The following is a 23153-nucleotide window of genomic DNA, read 5'->3' on the forward strand; positions in this document are numbered from 1 at the left end:
GTGTTAACCACTATTCTGCCTCCTCTCAAACCCACTCCTTCTTCCCCATAAACCCATCACCCATGCTATTCTCCAAGCCAGACCCTTAGCATCCTCCTTGACACCCCCCTTTCTCAACCTCACAGTCATTCTATCCCAGCCTTTCCACCCCACTTCCCAAACATCGGCCTATGTCTCTCCTCCACTGCCATCACCTTCAGCCCTCATCACCCTCAGGGACTAGGGCCATTCTTTCCATGACCCCATTCTTTCTAGGAGCACATTACATGACCCCATCTTCCTCTTACAATCTTTCAATGACTTCCCACTGCCTTGGGGACAAAATCCAAACTCTTTGAAAGGGCAAAGGCTCTTTAGGATCTAGTCTCAGCCTCTCCTTCAGTCTACCTCACTCCTGACTGGTCCTCCTTCAGGGGGAGGTGATGGTGCAGTAACTCATCAGGCTCAGTAGGCGCCTCCCGCCCCCCACTTCTCCTCCCTCCAGATGTAGCTTGGGTGTCACTTCCTCTGGGAAGCTTTCCTGGACTTCTAGTCCGATGAGTTTCTTTCTTTGTTCCCCCGGGCCTCTGCCCTAACAGTTCGCATGCTTTGATAATCATCTGCTTACTTGCCTGTACTCCCCACTAAACCAAGGTGTCTGCAGGCAGAACAATTGTTTTTTATTTCCGTGTCCCCAACACCAGGCAGACAGAAGGTACTCAAAGAAAGTGATCAGGACAAAGCGTTCTCGGCAAAAAAGAAAAACTTGGTTTGGGCAATCAACGTAAGAGTTTGGCGAATCCACTCCTCCCGTGGCACAAGGCTGCACGTCCTTTTCGGTGTTTTAGCTCGCGCAGAACCAGCCCGCACAAGTCGAGCAGACGCAGACCTGCACCGGCAGAGGCTTTTCTCCGCAGAGAGCACGAGAGCCTGCAAACACGCGCCCAAAAGGCTGAGGTTAAATCCTGCGCCCTTTGTTCCAGGCTGCCGAGACCGAGGGCTCCGGGCCTGCCCGCCGCGGCCGGGCCTCCTCGGGCAGAACCGCACACGGGCACGCACCGGGAGCGCCGCGTCGGGCGGGAGCACGGAGGCGCGACTCCGGGCCACCTCGGCGGCCTTGGGCTCCTGCGCTCCGTGACGCTCTTCGCCCGAGCCGGGCTCCGGTCCCGGGACGTACCCCCGGCCCGCTGCCCCCGCCGGCGGGAAAAAGCCCGACGTCCCGTCGTCACGCGCCGGCAAGCGGGCAAGCGGCGCGTGGGGCGGGGCGGGGGCGGGGCCAGCGCGGGCGGGGCGGGGCAGGAGCCGGGCACAGGAAGCGCCGGGAGGCCAGAGCTGTCCCAGGGTGCCCCGCGCGGCGTGGAGTCGGGCCGCTGCCGCCATCCCGCTGGCGAGAGGGAGAGAGAGGCCCGCCCGCTCGCCGGCCGGGCTAGTGTCGGCTAGTGCGTGAGGGCGCGGGGGGCAGTGTCAGCGAGACGCAGAGCGCAGCCGCCACCACCAAACGGACATGTTGGAGCCCAGCGCCGCCGCCGCCGCCTCTTTTTCCTCACCCTGCGAACGGGACTGAGTAGGGGCCCGCCACCCCTCCGTCTCTGCCGCCCGCCTCGCTGCGTCGGCCGCAGCCTCTTCCTGCCCGGCCTTAGGCTCTGCTGCTCGTCGCCTCCCCCCGCTGCCAGTCCCAGTCGGTTCCCCGGCCTCGCTCCGCCCCGGCGCGAGGTCTATGTGACCGGCGGGCCCGGAGCAGCCGCCGCCGCAGCGCGAACATGGACGCCGTCAACGCCTTCAACCAGGAGGTGAGGGGTGCTCGGGGCAGGGGGGTGCCGGGCCTGCTGCAGGAGCCAGGGCCCGTTTCTCCCGCCGCCGGAGGTTTAAAGCTTTGGTCGGGGTGGGGACGCTTCCTGCCCCGGTTCCGGGGCTGCGGGGCCTGCGCGGAGCGGCCTGTGGCTCGGGAGAGGTCGCAGCGACCACGGGAACTGACCCCACACCCCTCCCCCACCGCCCACCCCCGGGCGGCGACCTAGGGCTGTCCCCCTCGCCCCCTTGCGGCCTCCCCCAGCCCGCGTTGGCGCGGGTTCCTCTAACTTCGCCCCTTTTCGGGTCCAAGCGCCCTCGCTCTCTGCTCCTCGCCCCGTTATGGGCTTCGCGGTGCCGGGAGCCCGCAAGGGGCTAAGAAAGAAGCGCGGGCGGGCGTGTGGGGTTGGGGGCGGGGGAGCGGGAGCATCTGCCGGCCGTGGGGCTGGCGGAGCGGTGGCTTCGGCTCTCCTGTTGCTCAGGCCGCGGCGCGTCGACGGCTGGACTCTGATCCCGAGTCGGGGAGGAGTTGGAGGTGTTCATCCCCCTTCTCCGGGTTTCACTCACTTGGGAAATGGGGTTATGGCTCCTTATCATTTCGAGTCGTGAACATAACCCTCTTATCGGCTCTGTGGCCCCAAAGTGACACCTAAAAAGTTGAATGAGAGAGAAGAGTCTTTGCTCTGCTTTGGTCCGCTAGAAAGCCTCCTTGTCCTCCAGTTCCCTACCCTCACACCCCCTCCCGAGGTAGTTAATCCTCGACTCCGTTTTACTAGAACATTTACATGTGAAAACCTCCCAAAGCCGGGAACAAAGCTACTGGCCGCCTCAAAGCTCTCTACTAGTATTTCTGATCATTCCAGGTGTTACTTTTCGAGTGGAGAGTACATGCTGTTTGTCAGAATCGATTTGGGAGGAGGGGACTTGACCATTGATTTAAAATGCAGTTACGGAATGGGAACTAATGTCATGGGTTGAGTTGTAGTATCTTCTTTTTCCAAACGCTAGAGATAAACCAACATAGAAAAAATTAGATATAGTAGTTTGAGAGGTGTTGATTTGGCGTTAAAAACTTGCTTCATCTCACAATGAGATTTTGTAATTTTACTTGTAACACAATTATGGTGCGGTAACTTTTCTTTACATTTGCAGTGCTATAATATGGGACTCTCCAGTTACACTGCAGTTGAGACCATTTATTGCCTTATAAATTATCCTAAAAATGATATTTCTTCAACTGATGGGTACATAAAATGTCTTAACTGCAGTACTTACAACTGGTATTGGACAGTGTCTTGTAAAACTTCAGTAGTGATTATTTTCAAAATAGCAAAATTATATTTCCTAATTTTTGATCAGAAAATTTGATAATGCTCCAAATAATTCAGAGTTGGACATTGACTTTGTTTTCTGAAGGTAAAATTCACTGAAATATTGGCTCCGTGAGGGTAGAGTTTCTGTTCTCCTCTCTCCTGCACGAAAGCAGGTGCCTGACAAATACTTGTTGAATAAATGAGAACTTATACAAATGGTACAATAATTGTTAAAAGATTTCAAGTACATTTTTCTCCCAAGACAAAAACTATTGAATGTTTTCAATGAAAGAGAGTTCTTAGTGTATTCTTAAGATCGGACGTATTTTATTCTGATTTAGACATTATGGAAGTTGACATCAAGCACATTAATTAAGCAAAGTTTTCTATTAATCCTGAAAAGGCCCATCAGTAGTTTTTACTTTGAAACTAAAATTAGGAAGGATATTGACTCTTTGAAAAAGGGAAGAGGTTAGTTGGACCTTTTTAAATGTGCAAAATGAGTACTTTCTTATCATTGTTCATTTTCCTCAAATTTTCAATTCAGTTCTAATCTTTATGGACTGCAAATTGCATTTATGGTATGTGTATGTTGCTAATGCCAACTCTTCTGCAAAATTGGAACTTTCTTTTGGGGAAATTAACCTGACTTTAAAATTCATCTTGTGCCAACTTGATTTGTAGTGCTTCTTAACTATTTCTCCCCACTCATGAAATATTATTGATTAGTTCCCTGTAATCTTGATTCTTCCAGATCTAATCTTCAATTAACAAACTTTTGAGTGCCTGCTCAGCTGCACAGCTGTGTGCTAAGTACTGCAGGACAACCGAGGGTCTCTGACTAGTCTAACAGATGACATAAGACTTAAGTCTCTTACATAATGGTCTAATAGAGTTGCAGTCCCCACCCCCAGGCCACAGACCGGTATTGCTCCCTGGCCTGTTAGGAATAAGGCCACACAGCAGGAGATGAGTAGTGAGTGAGTGAGTGAAGCTTCATCTGTGTTTCCAGTGGCTCACCATCCCTCGCATCACTGCATATACTCTGATCAGCAGTGGCATTAGATCCTCATAGGAGCGTGAACCCTACTGTAAATTGCACGTGTGAGGGATCTAGGTTGCATGCTCCTTATGAGAATTAATGCCTGATGATCTGAGGTGGAGCTGAGGCTGTGATGCTAGTGCTGGGGAGCGGCTGCAAATAGTTTATCATTAGCAGAGAGGTTTGACTGCACAATGAATGTTATATGCTTGAATCATCCCCAAACCATCCCCCCACCCCCAATGGAAAAATTGTCTTCCACAGAACCAGTCCCTGGTGCCAAAAAGGCTGGGGACAGCTGTATAGAGGATGTAAGCCATAACACTATCACACATTAAGGTTACCTTAATATGTGTTAGAACAGCGTTCTTTGGGAGCCTTATTGTAGGATGGGATGGCCATGAGGAATCAGTGAAGACTTGGGAAGAGAAGAGGTATCAGTTTTAGGATTTCAGGTATGGGAAATAGTGATCAAGGGACAGCAGTGCTGAGAAGAAAATAGTACAGTAATTTGACTCCAGAGGCTACTGGAAAGTAGTTTGGGGCCTGACAAGCTTGGGTCTGTCTGATATATTAGAATCTCATTTTTAGGCTGTGGATAAACATTAAAGGTTTTAAGCAGTGGAATAGTATGATCAAAACTGTTCCATTTGTAGTAGTTTATGTTGCAGCAGGCAGAGACTTGGTAGGAAAGGTGAGTAAAACCTGAATTTGGCAAGTCTGTAGTGGGAATGGAGAGGAGGGGAAAGATGTGGGCTAAAGGAGTTCATGGACCTTGGCATCTGATAGGTTTATAAGCGCCTTTTGTCCCTACATTCTAAATGCCGAGAGGGTGGTGATACCATTAACACAAGTCATCAAAAGCATATTTAGCAGAGAAGAAAATGTGTTTGATTTTTGAACAGGTTGAGTTTGAGTGAAGTGTAAACAGTCATGTGGAAATTTTTGGCAAGCGGTTGGGCATGTAGGACTCAAACTTGGAAGCAACCAAGAGATAAAGGGAGACATCCAGGAGTCACTTTTGGATGTGCCCTGGAGAAAATTGAAAGGGAGGAGGGAGAAGGAATTAGTACTTAATGTAACACCTATGGCATGTCAGGCACTTTATAAAATATACATATCTAACTAGAGATGTATTCCCACAACCCTGAATAGACATTAAATTATAGGTGAGGAAACTGGTTTTCTAAGAAATTAATAATTCAACCAAGGGCACATTACTAATGGCAAAGCTGGGATAAGAATGCAGATCTCTTCAATTTAATTGCTGCCTGAAGATGATATTTTGTATAATACCAAGGGTGTGGTCACAGATTAAAGACTTGGCCACTGAGGTTGGGCTCACACCTGTAATCCTAGCACTCTGGAAGGCCAAGGCAGGAGGATCACTTGAAGGTCAGGAGTTCGAGATCAGCCTGACAAGAGTGAGACCCCATCTCTACTAAAAAAATAGAAAGAATTAGCTGGGTGATTAAAAATAGGAAAAAAAGATTATAAATAAATTTTAAAACCTTGGCCATTGAAATTTTTGAGGGTACTAGGATTTGAAGTTTAGGATTGAATGGTGATGGGATATAAGGAAATAAGAGATGGCAAAGGTAAAGTAGTAGTTAGAAGTTTGGTTTCAAGGGATAAAAAGGAAAAGTTGCTTCAAGAGTGAAGACAAGGAAGAGCAATTAGCAGTGTACTAGGCACTGGTGCCAGGCAATTCCTATATTTATATAGTATGTACGAGGTTTTCCTTTTAGTGGTATTCAATCCCTGGTCTCTGTTAGAGGCTTGAGCATTATTGAAGCAGTGGAGAAAATACATCATAGTTTAAAGCAGCAAGAGGGGATGGTTAACTTAGAGCAAAATTGTGGATAAAAGGAAAGGAACAGATCAGAAACACAGGTAAAAGAAGTCTGTCTCTGATATAGACGGAAAGGAGATGAGAAGGGCGAGGTTATTAGAGACGTCCATTTAACCAGAGTATTTGGAGAACTTTTATGGCCAGACACTTGAGTGTTGGGAAAGATGAAGAGTGAAAAGAATCTGATCAATTATGGCCAATATTTACCTATGTTCTGCTGTGTTACTTACACATTTCTTAATGTGAAGAGTTTGTTTTGTTAAAGTTTGTGGAATGAATAAAGATTATAGATTATATTTTTGGTCACCCATTGATTGTATTTTTAGCCTTTAATCAATCTTCCCTAAATCTAAAAGAATATATCTTGCTTGCCCCTCCCCCCTTTTTTTGCAGCACATACAATTTTTTTTTTTTTTTTTGAGAAAGTCTCACTGTGTTGCCCGGGCTAGAGTGCCATGGCGTCATCCTAGCTCACAGCAACCTTAAACTCCTGGGCTCAAGCAATCCTACTGCCTCACCCTCCCAAGTAGCTGGGACTACAGGCATGCACCACCATGCCCGGCTAATTTTTTCTATATATTTTTAGTTGTCTGATTAATTTCTTTCTATTTTTAGTAGAGATGGGGTCTTGCTCTTGCTCAGGCTGGTTTCGAACTCCTGAGCTCACACAAAGCACATACAATTTTAAGACATTTAATTAAATAAATTAAATAAATTAATTAAATAAAATAGTGCAGAGAAAATGAAACAATAACAATTTATAGTTGTTACTTAACATTTTGTTTTATGTTTTTAATTAAAAATAAAGTGTTATAAAGTCCTTCTTTCCTTTCATTACTACTCCAGTCCCCCCTCCCAGAAGAGGCAATCAGATAATTTGGTATTAATCTCTGTAGTCCAAAAACATATGATATTCTGCATATGATATGCACGGGTGGTATATTATGCATATTCCTTGGTGTGCTCTTTTTTTTGCTCAAAAATTAATACTATATAAGATTTAATTCATTTTTTCTGACAAACTGCAATGAACTTTCTCAAACATGTCTCCTTGTGTACATGTGTAAGAGTTTGTCTAGAATAGCTGTTCTCAAACTTTTTGGTTTTTGACCTTCTAAAATTCTTGAATGTTAAGGACCACAGAGAGCTTTTGTATCAATATGTTCTATCTCTTGATATTTACTATATTAGAAACTTAAACTAATAATTGGAAGCGTTAAAAACAATAAACTCCTCATTACATGTTAATGTAACATTTTTAATAAAAAGTAGTATTTCCAAAACAAAAATTAGTGGGAAGAATGGCGTCATTTTACATTTTTGCAAATCTCATTTAAACTTCGGTTTAATAAAACCTGGATCCTCATATCTACTTTTTCATTTGATCTCTTGCAATAACACACATCAGGTAGTCTCTGGAAAACACCGCTGCATACTTGTGAGAAAATAAATGAAAAGGTGAAAAATGTCTTAGTATTAATGTGAAAACAGTTTTGACCTCACCACCAAAAAGAGACTCAGAGACCCCCAGGGGTCCTTGGATTACTTTTTGAGAACTGCAGTGCTGACGTGATGTGCATATATGCTACTTTGCAGTGCAGGAAGAAAATATGAATACTGTAATATTCATTGTTATCTTTAAAATTGGACATAAATTACATTTTATTAATACTTAAGATATGAATTGATATTTGTACACTTATCTTGTTGGGCTGTCAGTCTTGACCCACCATGTTATCATGAAGGAAGAGTTGAGTTCCACATCTCAGTGGGGAGCTTGCTTCTTCCTATTTTTGCTGTAAATTGTTTTGTGTGACTGTTGTGTATTTTACCTGTTGATTACTAGGCATGATTGTCATCTAGAATTTAGCTCATCTGATAAGGATGCCTGGTTAAGTAATTTTTTTTAACCTGAAATAGTAAGCTTTAGTTTTTGATCATTCCTTTCTTCTGTGAGAGGCCTAAGAAATAGACAAGTTCTTACTGTGTGGAAGAGATATAGGGGAGGACTAGGTCAGCAATTGAAGGAAAACTGGAGGTTTCCCTTGCTTGCCAAATTTGACCATGCTGTGCTGTTAATCCCAAGAGTTTTCAGATATTGAAAGTTAGTTATATGTAGTTTTCTTTCTTGACTCTCAGGAAATTCTTAATCTCCAGCAACAGCTGAGGTCTGCCTTTATAGTGAGCAAAATAAAGCTGGTTCTTCAGAGGTTTCTGTAGCAGCATTTATCACTGATGTTCTTGTTGAAAATATTCCCCTCCCTGGCCTATCATTTTGTCTAGTATGTTGTTGCAGAAAAAATTACATGAACACAAGGAAATGATTCAGAGAAAAATTAGAATAATGGGAAAGTTGGTGTATAAGTCTTTTGAAACAATTCAGGTTAAAACTACCTAATTATAGAAAGTTGACAGAATGGTAGTCCTTTTTGTTTTGTTTTGTCTTGTTTTACCAGATACAAATCGTCAGTTGTTCTCTGCCATGGAACACAAGGAAACATAATTTACTTCAGCATTCTAGGTAACTTTTCTGTAGATATCTGCACACATTAAAATCTCATTTTAAATATACCTTGGTAACATAGTAGAAAAAATTGTTACATAAATAATGAGACTTTAGTATTATTCATAACATTTGTCCAGACAATATGCCAAATCCTTTTTTTTAAAGCATACTTCAGAGCAACAGCATACAACTTTAATGATAGGCTAAAAACTACACAAGTTATCAGGTATGTAGAATAAGCGGCTTACCTATTAACGGTTCAAATATTTGGCAGCATTGGCTGATGAATATTATATTTCTATCAAACCACAGAAAATGTGAAGATGGGTAATAGTTAAATTTGTATTGGGCTTTATCAGGATCTGTTGAGAACTTACACTAGGAGAGACATGGCTAAATTTCTGGTTAATATTAAGTGTAATTAACAGTGTACTGTTGTGATTTTGAGAACTAGAATAGATTTCACAGACAATATTATAATTTATTATACTCTGATCACCTTCATCGTGTTAAATTATTTGCATGGCCTTTTGATCACAGTGCAATGCTACATAGAGTTTTTATTGACCCTTTTGAAGGCATACGTAAATATATATAGTAGAAACCTTGATTCCAGTGCAGCATGCTGTACCAGATTAGTGGTAAATTCAGCAAGAAAACCAATGTTAACCCAGGAGTGGAGTTAAGAATTAGAAGCCAGGAGGGTTTTGACAAGGGAGCTGGCGGGGGGACATCAGGGCTCAGTGAAAAGTAGATGGTCATCCAGATAACTCTGGTAAGTTATAATTTATGTTTGGATAATTGGTGATTCTTCGTATAAATCCATGTGGGTCGGTAATCCCAGTCGGAAGAGACCGTAGTACAGTGGTGTAGCTAGCATATTTGATATGCAGAGCAGATCTTTCTGTTTTAAAATTCCTTTTCAAACACCCCTTTTCTGTAACAAAATTATTTTCAGGAATAATCATGAAATGAACAAAAATGACCGGAAAAGAAACACACAGAATCATATCAGACTTTTAAACTGCATTAATACTTATTTTGAAAAAGTGGAAAAACTTACCTGCATACTGGTCTGTCACAATAATGAATAAGAATGTTCCAGTTTCCTTTCAGGTCTTAAGCAGATTTATCAATGACTGTTAAAGTTGGTCTTCACATGTTCGTGTTTGGTAGACACTTATAGCCAGATTTATTAATCTGTCCTCATAATTGAAGAGCACTTTTTATTAATTTTAGTTACAAAAAGTTGTACATGAAGCAGCAGATACACAAATAGGAAGTTTTAAACATAATGCTGTTTGGCAGAGATTTATGAAAAGCCCACTCCGTAATAAATTTTAGAAATCACGATATTCTCCATGTCTTTTTTCAGCATTTATTCTAGTGACTTTCAAATGTCTCCTTGGTCAAAAATTTTTTTTGCTAAAATGGTTTTTACCCAAAAATTCAATGTAAGTTTCTACTGCATTAGGTAAACACTTTTGGAATTCTGTGTAAATGTCCACTTCCTTACACTTTGTTGCTTAGTAATGGAGTCTCCATAATTTTTGTTTTATCAATTTAAAGTTTTGTATCCCACTACACATTTGGTCAAGGTTGATTCTGGCTATTTGTAAATACTTATACCAGAAAAAAAGATGTCTCAGGGAAAGAAAAATTGCACACAGGTATCATTTTGAATATACTATTTAAACCCAGGAATGTATAGAGAGAGGTACCACAGGATTGGAGACAAACTGAGCCTGAGGAGATCTGAAGCTTTCCTTAATCTCTTTGTACTTACTCTCCAAGTGAAGATGTATATGGAATCTGCATGTGTCGGGAATTGACCATATAGCTGGGGCGGTTCCTTATGAACTTTCACTTAAAATGAATTGCTTATTAAAGGATACATAATAAAAACATGCAGATTCGACATTTGTATATTGCTAAAACTTGGTAGTAACCACAGCAACAGTTTAAAACTTAGAGTCTCAATGAACCAAACATTTTGAGGGAAGGAATTTCTTATCCCTCATGTTGTTTAGAATTGCCAGTGTTCGATGATCATAAAAGAACAAAATGACTCAAAGCTTTATTATTATATCTAGGGTCTTGACAGTTCATCCACTTATTGCCTGCACTTGGGTGGACTGCTCCCATTGTCCCACTCTAGGTATGGTATTGCATTAAAGAGTAATCATTGATCAACCCAGTAGTCTGTAACTCTCCTTCTGCTTTATCCTCAGTATGTCTTTATGCACTTTACCATGAGTATTCCACTTTATTTTGTCCTTTTGATTGTGACTTTGTCAGAGCTAAGTTTTAGTTGAAGTAGAATTACATTATACCCTGCTTAAAGGAAACCTATAATATAGAAATTTACTGTAATATGTCTTTTAAGCCTTTAGGAAACAGATAAAGTATTTCTTAAGCTTTAATGGCCCTACGTCACCTAGTTTACCTTAATAAAAGATGCTGAATGATAAATCACTTTAGAAAGGACAGCCAAATTTGGGGTTCAGTTGGAGATATATCCAAATCTTTGTAAAGGTGTTTCATCACTGTCTAATTTAACAAATGTGTAAGTACATACTTTATAAAGTTAATATAAACTTTAAAAAGTTAATTTTTAAATTAAAAAAATGAAATGTCCCAAATAGACAAATCCATGGAGACAGAAAGTAGATTATTGGTTGGCAGGGAGAGCAATGGGGAGTGACTGTGCTAATAGGGATGGAATTTCTTTGGGGATGATGAAAATACTCTAATATTAAATAGTGTTGATGGTTGCCCAACTCCAACTATACTAAAAAACACTGAATTATATACATTTTAAAAGAATGAATTGTATGGTGTACGAATTATATCTCAAGGCTGTTGTAAAAAACACAAACACAAAGATGGTTGTACCATACCATCTTCATTGTTTTCTTACTTGATCTGATTTTCTGTCAGATTGAAAACAATATCCAGTAGGTACTGCATGGCTTTGTAAATTATTTTGTGCATCCTGAATCCTAAATTTATTGAAAGGATATCTTTAGTTTTGACACACTATTTTAAGAAGTAATCCAGTGGGGACAGTTCAGGGGAATTACAAGAAAAGAATCTTTTAAGTAACAAGCAGGTGCAAACTAATAGGTTAGATGTTTTATCTATTTCTTTGCATTCTTTCCACTTTAAGGAAAACTAGAGAGATAATGCGAATAGTCCAAGATCACACAGTGTAAAGGTGGCAGTTGTGAGATTTGACTCAATCCTTAAGAGCTGGAGTCTTGTCCACAGCCCCACATGGCTGCTCTGAAGTTTTTTGAGCAGCTAATCCTTGTCTACTGGACTGTTGATAGGGAAAGAGGGCTCAGTGAACAACTTTTGTACATTTGAAGCATGGTAGCAAGTGATACTGTAAAAATAATGTATACTTTTAGAAGGACTTGTCAAAGTTTAAGTCATCTGCCATAATGCAATAGGTACAATCAACATTTAAAACTTAAGATGTGCATTTGTGTTTATTTTTTTACTAATTTATAACCAATTAAAATGTTTAATTAATTTATTAAAGACTTTACAAATGTTAGCATTTTTTCATTTTCCTTCCAGTCAAATGATTTTATATCCTGGAACCAATTATTTCTTCTGTAGAAGTATAGGAGAAAATATTTAATTCACAAAAATGTTTCATAGCCAACTTTGAGGGGACAGAGTTGACTAGTGAGGCACAATAAAAGTGATCTTGAAATCTGGCACCTGTGCTGGTAAAGGAGAGCAATGGCATGGATGAAATGTTTGGCATTTCCTAAAATCATCTTTTGGCCTATTTTTGAGCAAGTGAAAAGGAAGGAGTTGTGTATTGATTGCAGTTCAGTGAACCAAAATGGATGTAAGGAATGGAAAATGACCTATTGTGATAAGCTGGAACTAACTGAATGGGTTGGGTTAAAAGCACTGGTGAGGCAAGTGCAGCCTTGGTTCTAAAAGTGAGAAGTTTGAAGGGGTCAGACCCTTGGAAATTGTAGGGGAGGTAGTCTAAAATGAAGAATAAATTAAGGCATACTTAATAGGGTAAGTCATTAGAAATTACTTAGAAAATTCTGCCAGCCACAGATGGTAACAGAATTAGGGCTTGGTGATATAATTAAAGAGTGAGAAATAATATAGATGAAGTTTAAATTACTATTTGCTATATTACTTTATTCTATTATAGTAGAAATGCATGTAGAAATATATTAGTTAACCTGAAAATGGTTTCATATTTATTATTAAATGTGACTTTTCACTTGTCTTTATTTTGTAAAACATTTCTTTTAAGTTCTGCAACTGGGAGTCGACAAGTTTGTGGGAGAACGTGGTAAAGAAATTTAGGAAAAAGTTAAGTATAGCTTTTTTTAACCCTTTGAATTTGAGCATATTTTATGCAATTTATAAAACTGCTTTGGAATTTTTAGAAATCTGAAGGGTAGATTTATGGAGAAATTGATGGAGCTATTTTGTAGTGTTTACATCAAAATAAAGATCTTGCTCAGTAGGAGCAGGGAAGCACTGCAATATCTTTTTCCTGACTCTTTGTTTTAAAAAGCTTTGTAAATTTGCTTCACTTTAGGAATATGTCATATTGATGCCAGACCATCTTGTTTTCATACTGTCCTCTACACAAGTGGAGAAGTGGTTAAACATTTAGGTTTCAAAGGATTTGACTGTGAAAAGTAAATGGATTTTACATGGGAGTAAATTATGTATCAGTATTTAAAGGGATGCTTTCTTTAATGCACAGATGTCAACAAAAAATATGTTTAAGATAGTGATTTCCCAGATTTGGAAGGGCTACAAGGGCTTCCATTACTGTAGGAACTTAGAGGGGAAAATTTTTAAATTTCTCTTTAAAAATTAAAAACTCGTAATTTTGAAAAGTTTCATTAAAGATTTGCAAGTTATTGATTTAAACATAGTAATTGTTAACTTGGAAGACAAGATTTACTCCATGAACAAGTCATCTGATAATGATGATTCTATATAACCTATAATTATATAATTATCAATTATATTTGTAATCAAAAGCTGGAGAAAGATGCATGTTTATGTTTATAAAGTTCATTTATAAATTTATGAATTTTAATTTTTTTATTTTAAAATTAGTGCAAGTTAGATAAATTTGAGTTAGAAAATAAAAGAAATAAAATAATGCTATCAAACACCATTAACATTTTAGAGTATTTCCTTTCAGTCTTTTTTCCCCCCCTCCACTTGTGTTTGGAAATTTTTATATAGTTAATAAATCTTTTTAATAACATTCTCTGTTTTCTGAGTGGTTAATTGTGGAAATTTTTGAGAACCTCTAATTGCCTTAGACAAATTTCTAGAAGTAGAATTATTGTTTTAGAAGGTATGAACATTTTTTTTTCTTGTTTAATAGTTTTAAATTTCTTTTTGGAATTAAAGCTCACCCATTGGATCTCACCAGTAGGATACCCTTGTTGATTTATGCTAATCCATACTCATGCCAGTTAGATCATTAAAGAATTGTATCTCCTTGTTTTAATTTGTACTTCTTTGACTATTGATTGGTAAGGTTGAACATTTTATTCTTATGTTTATTAACTAGCTATTGGGATTTCCTTTGTTAATTGTGTTGCTCTCTGTACATTTTTCAGTTTCATTGTTTCTATTACTATCTGTACATGCTATTGATTAACTCATAGACAGTATTCTGCTTTTAGGTATAATGACATAGCGATACTTGTTTAACATGTGGTTGGCCTTCTTTCCTTCTCCCATTAAATTACATTGCCTGATAGTAAGAAATTGTTAACCCAGGTACACCTTTGGCAAATTACATACTAAAATCAAATGCCAGATAAGAAGGGGCTGTAAATTATCCCTTACCTAATTGTTCTAGCAATAGTGTCTTATGGAGTTGTCTTCAGGCTGTAACTAGATAGATAAAGCATCTTTGCAGAAAAGATGATTTTCTAATTATCTTTTGTTAAGAAGTGTAGTTTGTACTTTCATAAAGTATTTATGTTACTAATAAATATTAAAGTTGTGTTGGATTTAACTCTTGGTTTGGTTTAAGCCAATGTGACTGATATGTTGAGTCAAATGAATGAAAGAGGAGGAAAGACTGGAATTAAATTCTTTGATGTCTGCATCTAACAGGAGGGAGGTTTGAGTACCAGCCTGTCACTGTAAGTGTATGTATTTCTTTTTGGAAACGTCTCTATTTTTTTCTTTAAACTTTGTAATTAAATATTAATAACAGGAGCTTAAGGGAAAATTGCTTTGTCATCTTTGAGGTCATAATATCAGACAAATACTGGAAATAACCATTATAATCTATTGCAAAGTGAATTAAGGAAAACAAATTTCTAAAAGTTTAGGGAAAAGAAAAGGTAAGTATCTCATTGAGAAAGATTCAGAAAGGAAATACTGCTTGAGGGATTTAAGGTTAAAAAAATTACTTAGATTAGCATTGTGCCTTCTGATTCTTATATTGCCTTGATGGTTTAATTTCAAAAAGTAGGGAAAAGCATATTTTAGAAATTGTAGACTCTATGGCCGTTTACTTTTATCTCTGCCAGTTCTGTTAGTTTGGTTTAAGTATTTCTCCAAATTTGTAGTCTCTAAGAGCCAAAACAGATTCACTAACAATTTATAACAAATCAAACTAAACTTCTTTCTTTTGTAAAGTTGTTCATATCTAGTGAAGACACATTATGATTAAGTTAGAAAAATATGGGCAGGATGAGAATATTGTTACTGGCAGTAAATATCCAAGGAATATCAGTTATGGTCATCCTATAAGTAGGTCTTGATTTTTAAAAACCTTTGACTTAGGAGGAAGGCAAACAAAGTTTATGAAATTTACAAGCTGATTGGAATAGCTGCTGCATCAAATAGCAGAAAATGACTTCCAGACTACTTAAATAGATCGAAAGGACTGTCAGAAACCAACACAAAGTCAGCATAAAGATCTAGGTTTGATAGAGATCCTTGTAACAACAGTCTGAGGGTTTCAGTTGATTGCAGATGTGAGTTAACAATGAATTAAGCACTATTTTTTTTTTTAAAGTAATAATGCCTCCTTCCCCAAAGATGTCCATAATCTGTTTTCTAGAACTTGTGAATATGTTCCTTTATATGGCAGAAGAGACTTTGAGGATATGTTAAGGATCTTGAGGTGGGTTGATTATCCTCGATGGGTCCTGTGTAATCACAAGGATCCTTATACAGGAGAGGGAAAAGTTAAAGAAGGAAATAAAACAATGGAAGCAGGTCAGAAAGGGGAGAAGATGCAATGCTGCTGTCTTTGAAGATGGAAGAAGAGAACATGAGCCAAGGGCACCCTATAGAAGACAGAAAGGGCAAGAAATAGATTCTCCCCTAGAGCATGCAGAAGGAATGCAGCCCTGCTGCACCTTGATTTTAGATTAATGAGATTCTTACCTCAAAACTATAAGCTAATAAATTTGTATTGTTTTAAGCCACTAAGTTCGTGGTAATTTCTTACCATGCAGAAATAGGAAACTAATAAAAAAGCCAATTCACTCTTAGATCCCATCAGTGCAGGACTACATCTGGGCCTTGTCCATCTGGGATATTATACTGTAAAGGAATTAACCAGGATAGTCAGATCTAGAAACCTAATTTTTTGGCTAATAGTTAAAGAAGATATGAAAAAGGGAAACAAACTAGTTAGTTATCTTCAAATATTTTATCATGTGAGAGGGATCACTATTGTTCTGTGTTCCAGGGCCAGAACTGGAACAGGAAAGGTAGCAGAAGGGAGATTGGGGTCAGTACACATTGGAGCTGATTAGTTGGAGTTATCAAGCTTGTGTTGCTAGTTGGAATCTACCAGCTATATTGTAAAAAGCGGTTCTGAATTTGGTATGAATGCCAGATTAGGTACTAAGATCTCATACAGCTTTCTCTAAAAGTTTTTGATACTCCTGTATTTTCACGCATAGAGAATGTTTCTCTAAGTGCAGCATTCGAATAATGGATGCAATACAAAAAAGATATTGGTAAGCCATAATAAAAAAATTAAACTCAGGTGTGTATGTGTAAAGATTCCCAGGGCATTGTATTGCTCTATTTACTGAGTACTTATGTATTATGTACTGGGCTATGAGATTTATATACATTACCTTATTTAATCCTAACAAATTTATGAGGTGAGATGAGTACTATTAATATAAATCCACATTTTTCAGATTTAAAAAATCCTTAATGTTTAGAAAGGTTAACTAAATTTATCAGGGTTTATGATATGAGTAAATAGAGTACCATGTTAACTTTGACTAATCCTCAAACATGGTGAATTCTACAGATGTCACAGGCCAAATACCCTCATTCCTTAATCTTCTCTTGAAACTCTTCTTTATTGGTATAAGGGGTCCAGATGAATGGTTCTTCATAACTTTTAGAATACTTTTTATTTCAGGCTTCTATATGTCATGCAGCGGGATAGTGGCCATGTTTAGACTTTTTCATAGTTATTCAGCTAGTGAACAAGCAAAGAGCCTAACTAATATCTGCTGCTGGCAAGCATCATGCTTTTCCTACTATACTTATGCCTTCTAAAGGACTGTCATACCTTTTTGGGGCTGCTCCTACTGTTATTCTATATAGGAGGATTTCATGGTTTTCTTTGGCTGCTTTGACACTTTTTTTTTTTCATTGACAGGTTACATTAATTGCAAATACAAGTTATGATGGCAGGAGACGCATTGCATCTAATGATTGAATGCTTGCCCTCTGCTGGATAATAATAGTCATTCTGTGTACAAAAACTTGTTTAGTTCTTACTGAAACTGAATACCTATCAAGTAGGTATCAGTATATCCTTTTTACAAATGAGGACACTATGGCTTAGAGAGGTTAATTTGCCCAGAATCATCTACATGGCCAGATCCAGATTCGAAACCAGATCTTTTCGAGTCTCTCTAGAAAACTACAATGTCTGGGTTTTTTCACTGGTAGATTTTGTTGGAATTATTAAATTTTATGGTTTTCAGACTTGATATACAAAGTTGATAGTTTATGTTCTTGAGGTTTGTTGACTGAGATTGGATGTTGGTCAGAAACAAGTAGAGCCTGAATTATCTTTGCATATCTTATCTACTTTGTGTATAGTATTAGGTTATTAAGTATGAAATGTCCGATTTCCTAAAGTACTAAGTTTGACAGTTGATATCTCTCACATTTCACTTTGATACTTGTTTTTTTTTCTTTTATCGTGAAGTTCTAGTCTCATTCTTTCAAATACACATTATGGCTTGTAATTATCTTTCAAATTTTTTTTAGAGCAATTTTTGTGAAACCATGAGTAAGTAAAAAATTCGTGTTATTCTTGAATATGAGTTCCATTGTGGAACCAATGCAGTGTAGACAGCTCAAAATAATCAACAAAGTGTTTGGGAAGGATGTGGCTAATGAACACACTGTACGTCAATGGTTTGAGAAGTTCCATTCTGGTGATTTTAATCTTGGAAATGACCCGTGTAGGCGACCCGAGACCAAGGTGGATAATGATGAGGTGAAAGCACATGCATGTCAACGTATGCGTGAATTAGCAGCAAGATTTGACATTACTATTCCAACAATATTGACCCATTGAAACAAATGGGCAAGGTAAAGAAGCTGGATAAATGGGTACTACTTGAATTAAATGAGCATCAGAAGAGAAAGAAAGAAAAAGCCAAACCATTTCTACACTGTATTGTTATGTGTGATGAAAAATGGATTCTTTTTGACAGTCGAGGCATTAGGCACATGGTTGGATAAAGATGAAGTGCCAAAACACAGTCCAAACTGAATATTCAGCAAAAAAAGCTAATGGTGTCTGGTGGTCCAGCACTGGTATTATCCACTAGAACATCATGAAACCTGCTCAATCGATTACAGTGGAGGTCTGCTGCAGCCAATTGGATGAAATGATGAGGATGCTTGCAATTAAGCAGCCAAGATTGGTCAATAGAAACAGTCCAATCCTCTTGTAAGACCACGTGTCGCAAAAAACACTGCTCAAACTACAGAAGCTGGACGTGGAAACTCTCTGTCATCCACTGTATTCACCAGACCTTGCACCAAGTGATTACCACTTCTTCCAGGCTTTGGTCCACCGCTTGCAAGGAAAAATACTCAATTCTCAACAAGCTGCAGGAAAACTTCGCCTTTTGCGATTTCATCACTACTCACTCTCCAGCTTTCTTCACTGCTGGCATGAGCAAGCTACCATTAAGATGGCAAATTATGTCAATAGTTTAGGCACATACTTTGATTAATTGTATTGCTTCTTGTTTAAGACATAATTAACTACCCTTTTGGTTCGAAGTCAGACATTTCATATTTAATGACCTAATACTATGTGTATTCTAAACTTGATTGAAAAATATGGCATTTTTTTCTGACATGGCAATGGTTTTTTCCTTTCCGTTTGTCCATAAGAAGTTTGTTAATGGTGTGAAGGAATCTACACATTATTGAAAGGTAACTGGCAGTCAGTTTGGGCTTTATTTTCCTCATTTCTAAAAAGACTTTTTCTCTGGATTATTGGCTTTCATATTTTTTTTTGACTACAATCCACACGGTAAGAATTACATTTTGCACTGAAAGTCAGGTGCTTGTGTGTATATACCCACACACAAAACTGAGAAGTTTCATGAAACAGTACATGCTGTGCACAGTGCTATTTTATTTTTTACTGCCTTTCACTAAAAAAAGTGTTTTTATCACCCATTAAGCTTATTTTTACAATTTATTCATGGATCTCAACCCACACTTTGAAAAGCACTGCTCTGGCTTATCTCCAAGATTCTCCCTTTTTTCCAACAAAATTGTGTTAGTGGTAATGATAGTTAACATCTATTTCATATTTACACTGTGCTAGGTTTTGCACTAAGTGTTTTTGTATGTATTGTTTTGTATTTAATTCTTGGACTTCCCTAAATAAGTAGGGACTCTTATTATCCCCATTTTACAGATGACGAAATAAATTCTCATAGCTAGCAAGTGGTAGAGCCAAGATCTTGCTGGCAGTTGATTGTTGAGCCTGTGTTCTGACCATTACAATTATTATGAAAAATCAACAACTATAAGGAAAATGTTAGATTACCACCTCCGCCAATATTGGTGACCATGACAATTAACTGTTTTTTATTTTAAGATTATTAAATTGTACCTTTGCTCTAGACACAGGTAAGGACTCAGTAATAAATCATTTACAGCTAACGAACTTGTTTTATTTTAAAATGAGAAAAATAAACTATACATAAAAAACAAAACAAATACAACAGTGAACAGTATAATTGATTTTTAATTAAGAGAAACAAAAGTCAGGAGTTGGTATATTGGGGAAGGTCGGGGGAGTAGAGACCAGGAAAAGAAAGGAGTAAGCCAACATTTATTAAGCGCTGATTATTTTAGAGTTTAGACACTTCATTTGATAACCTGTGTAATTAACAGTTTCATAAAGAAGGCATTACAGTATTTGTTTTAAAGATGGAGAAATCAAACTCAAAACTAGATACTATAGAAAGTAAAATTACACTGTAGTACATGCTGGCTATTGAAAGCTTTCCCTCATGTCCTAAGATAAAAATGAGTTCTAAAAATATGAAAACAGTGTATTGGTCCTAAGTCTTGTGAAGTTGAAATTTGATCACTATTCTGATCATCTAAACAATGTGGACAGTTTTTTTTCCCATAAGTCAGCACATTCAGTATTAAATTGTAGGGCCATTCAAGTATTGAAAAATTGACATTAAATACTTTAGTAACTTATATTGCCTCTTTATACGTCTGTGCCACTTATTTTTTATTTAAAAAAATCTTTGGGTCCAACCACTTATAACAATTATATTACCTTCTAGGTTGGGTCTACGTTGCATACATATTTTTTCACTTAACATAGCTATACTGTCCTTATTGTCATCTTTATTGTCTGTACACTGTTTTTTCTGTGCTAATGTATTTTAAATGATTTGTTTATTATTAGGTACTTACTGAAAAAAATTGTCAAATTTTGGGAAATTGTAGATTACAGATTGAATTCTACCACTTATTTGCTTTATGACTTTGGGCAGATTCTTGAGCCTCAGAGCCATCATCTATAAAATGGACTTACAACATCTACCTTACCGTAAAGGCAGTCAGTATTTCTGTCCAAACGGGCAGTGTCAATTTACATGGTTACCAAGAAAGTATATTAATTTATATCACTTGATACAAAGTATATCAGCATAATTTCTGGGTCTCTGTCCTGTGAAGGCGTTGATATAGATACCAGGGAACCATTTGATGAATTTGTGCTTTGAAGAAGTCAATACAACAGTCATTGAGCTTTAAAAGGTAATTTTTTTAAACCTCCAATTTTGAAATTTCTGTATTTGCCTGTAGTGTTTTTCTTCATAAATTATATCAAATGCAGACTCACGGCTTTTTTTAAAAAACAGTGGTAAAAGAGAGTAGTAAGGCATCTAAAAAGAAACTTAGCCAGGCATGGTAACAGGTGCCTGTAGTCTCAGCTGTTTGGGAGGCTGTGGTGGGAGGATGGCTTGAGCTCAGGAATTTAACAACAACAAAACTTAAAATGCGATGAAAGCCTTATAATACCAACAGGTAAGGTATAAGGGTAGTCACCAATAAAGCTTTGAAACATGATCTTGTCTCCTCTTTATGTGCCCTACACTGACTTGCCACTTAGTAAACTTTCAGGTATTTGTTAAATGAATGAAAAATGAGCCAAAAATTCATTTCTGCTTCCTCACCTGCCACTTAAATTCCTTAACCAGTTGGAATTTGAAATCAACTTAAAAAATTGATGTCACTTGCATCCACCTAATTGCGAAACTAAATGAACAAGATTTGGTTTGCATCCAGATTAACCTCTTGCAGCATTTGACTGTGTGAAATGCCTTTAATTTCTGGATTCTACTTTGTCTGGTGTTCATTTGTGCAGCTCTTTTCTTTGCTACATTGGAGTTTTTGATACACCCTAGCTAGGTATATATTCTTAGCTTCCATCTGAACTACAGGCTCCTTCTCACCCATCCTCATAGGTTTGATCTATAACCTTTCAGTTTCTAGCCTGGACCTGTCTTCTGTATCCAAGATCCATGTTCCTGTCTCTGCCTGGATATTTAATAGGCATCCCAAATTAAATTCATTATGTTTTATTGTTATCCCTGAATCAATATAATATACAGACAGGCACAGATGCCTCCCTGGTTTTCTTTTTCTTCCAGTATTCCCCATCATAGTTAATGGTCACTGCACAAATTTAGTCAGTAAGCAGCAATTATGTAAGGGTGTGAGAATGCTATGTGGGAATGTGAGCTTTAGAATCAACAAATTTTAGTTCAGATCCGTTTCCTGGGCATCATCTAAAGCAGATGTAAACCCTTTTGGAGTATCTCAAAACAGGTATAACATCTACCTTAGTTAACAACTGTCTCTGCGATTATAGCACCTAACGCTTCTCCTGCTGACTTTTTGCCTCAATGATGGTTTTACTGCTATAGGACATAGTGATAGTCTGTATTTTAATTTTTAAAACAAATTCTGATAATTTAAATATATAGACTATGGAGCATTTCCTCAGATGCTGCACTAGTCTGTCTTGTGTGCTCATTTGGCTGTTTTTATAGTTCAGTGAGTTGTTTACTGCTGAAATGATAAAAGAAGTGTTATTTGGGGTATTTAATAAATACTAGCTCTAGCTTAGGCTTCATTAAAACTTGCTTCAGACTTTGTTACTGTTGTTGAGACAGGGTCTCACCCTGTCACCCAGGCTGAAGTGCAGTGGTTCCCCAACCTTTTTGGCACCAGAGACTGGTTTCATGGAAGACAATTTTTCCACAAGGGCTGGGGATGATTGGGAATGAAACCATTTTCATTACATTTATTGTGCATCTTATTTCTGTTATTATTACATTGTAATATGTAATGAAATAATTATACAACTCACCATAATGCAGAATCAGTGGGAGCCCTGAGCTGCTTTTCCTGCAACTAGACAGTCCTATATATGGGCGATGGGAGACAGTGGCAGGAGGCGGTGCTCAGGCGGTGATTGATGCGAGCGATGTCGAGCGGCTGTAAGTACAGATGAAGCTTCGCTCCCTCAACTGCTGCTCACCTGCTGTGCAGCCTGGTACTGGTCCACAGCCCAGAGGTTGGGGACTGCAACAGTGGGGCAGTCATAAGCTGTAATCACAAACTCCTGGGCTTAAGGGGTCTTCCCACTTCAGCCTTCCAAAGTGCTGGGATAACAGGCTTGCGCCTGCCCAGCTAGAATATACCTTTTATGAATGTATGTTGTATATTTATGAATCATGCAGTGTGGTTAAGTCTCCCGAGAGTGCCTGATTACTGTGGATTTATTGTTGTGAGATTTGTTAAATTTGTTAATAATGGGCTATTTTTACTTGTGACTAAATAAAATTATGAATTTTCCTGTACTAGCATTACAAATTATTGGAACTTTATAATGGCACTTTAAGTGTCTTGCCTGATTTTTGTACCTGTGTTTCCCCAAATGAACCTTAGAATTATTTGAAGTTCTTCTAAATCTCAGATTTGGATTAAAATTACATTAAAATATTCATGGAGTGATAGTGTTGCCACATTCAGTTCAGGAACACACGTGTGTTTGTTTCCATTCACATCATTTTGAGTTCTTTGGTAAAG

General features: G+C 38.3%; 1 protein-coding gene across 2 annotated transcripts in view; it reads left to right on the top strand.

Annotated features, from left to right (window-relative positions):
- The first annotated feature begins 1318 nt into the window (after positions 1-1318).
- SCAF4 (SR-related CTD-associated factor 4) overlaps positions 1319-23153 on the top strand; it is a 57267-nt gene continuing 35432 nt past the window's right edge. For both annotated transcript variants that reach the window (XM_012657397.1, XM_012657398.1), the window contains exon 1: positions 1319-1769. In XM_012657397.1, coding sequence (XP_012512851.1) covers positions 1740-1769 — 30 coding nt within the window. In that variant the 5' untranslated portion in view covers positions 1319-1739. The remainder of the gene's footprint in view (positions 1770-23153) is intronic.

This window comes from Propithecus coquereli, unplaced genomic scaffold (assembly GCF_000956105.1).
Source record: "Propithecus coquereli isolate 6110/MARCELLA unplaced genomic scaffold, Pcoq_1.0 Scaffold54, whole genome shotgun sequence".
Classification (NCBI taxonomy): domain Eukaryota; kingdom Metazoa; phylum Chordata; class Mammalia; order Primates; family Indriidae; genus Propithecus; species Propithecus coquereli.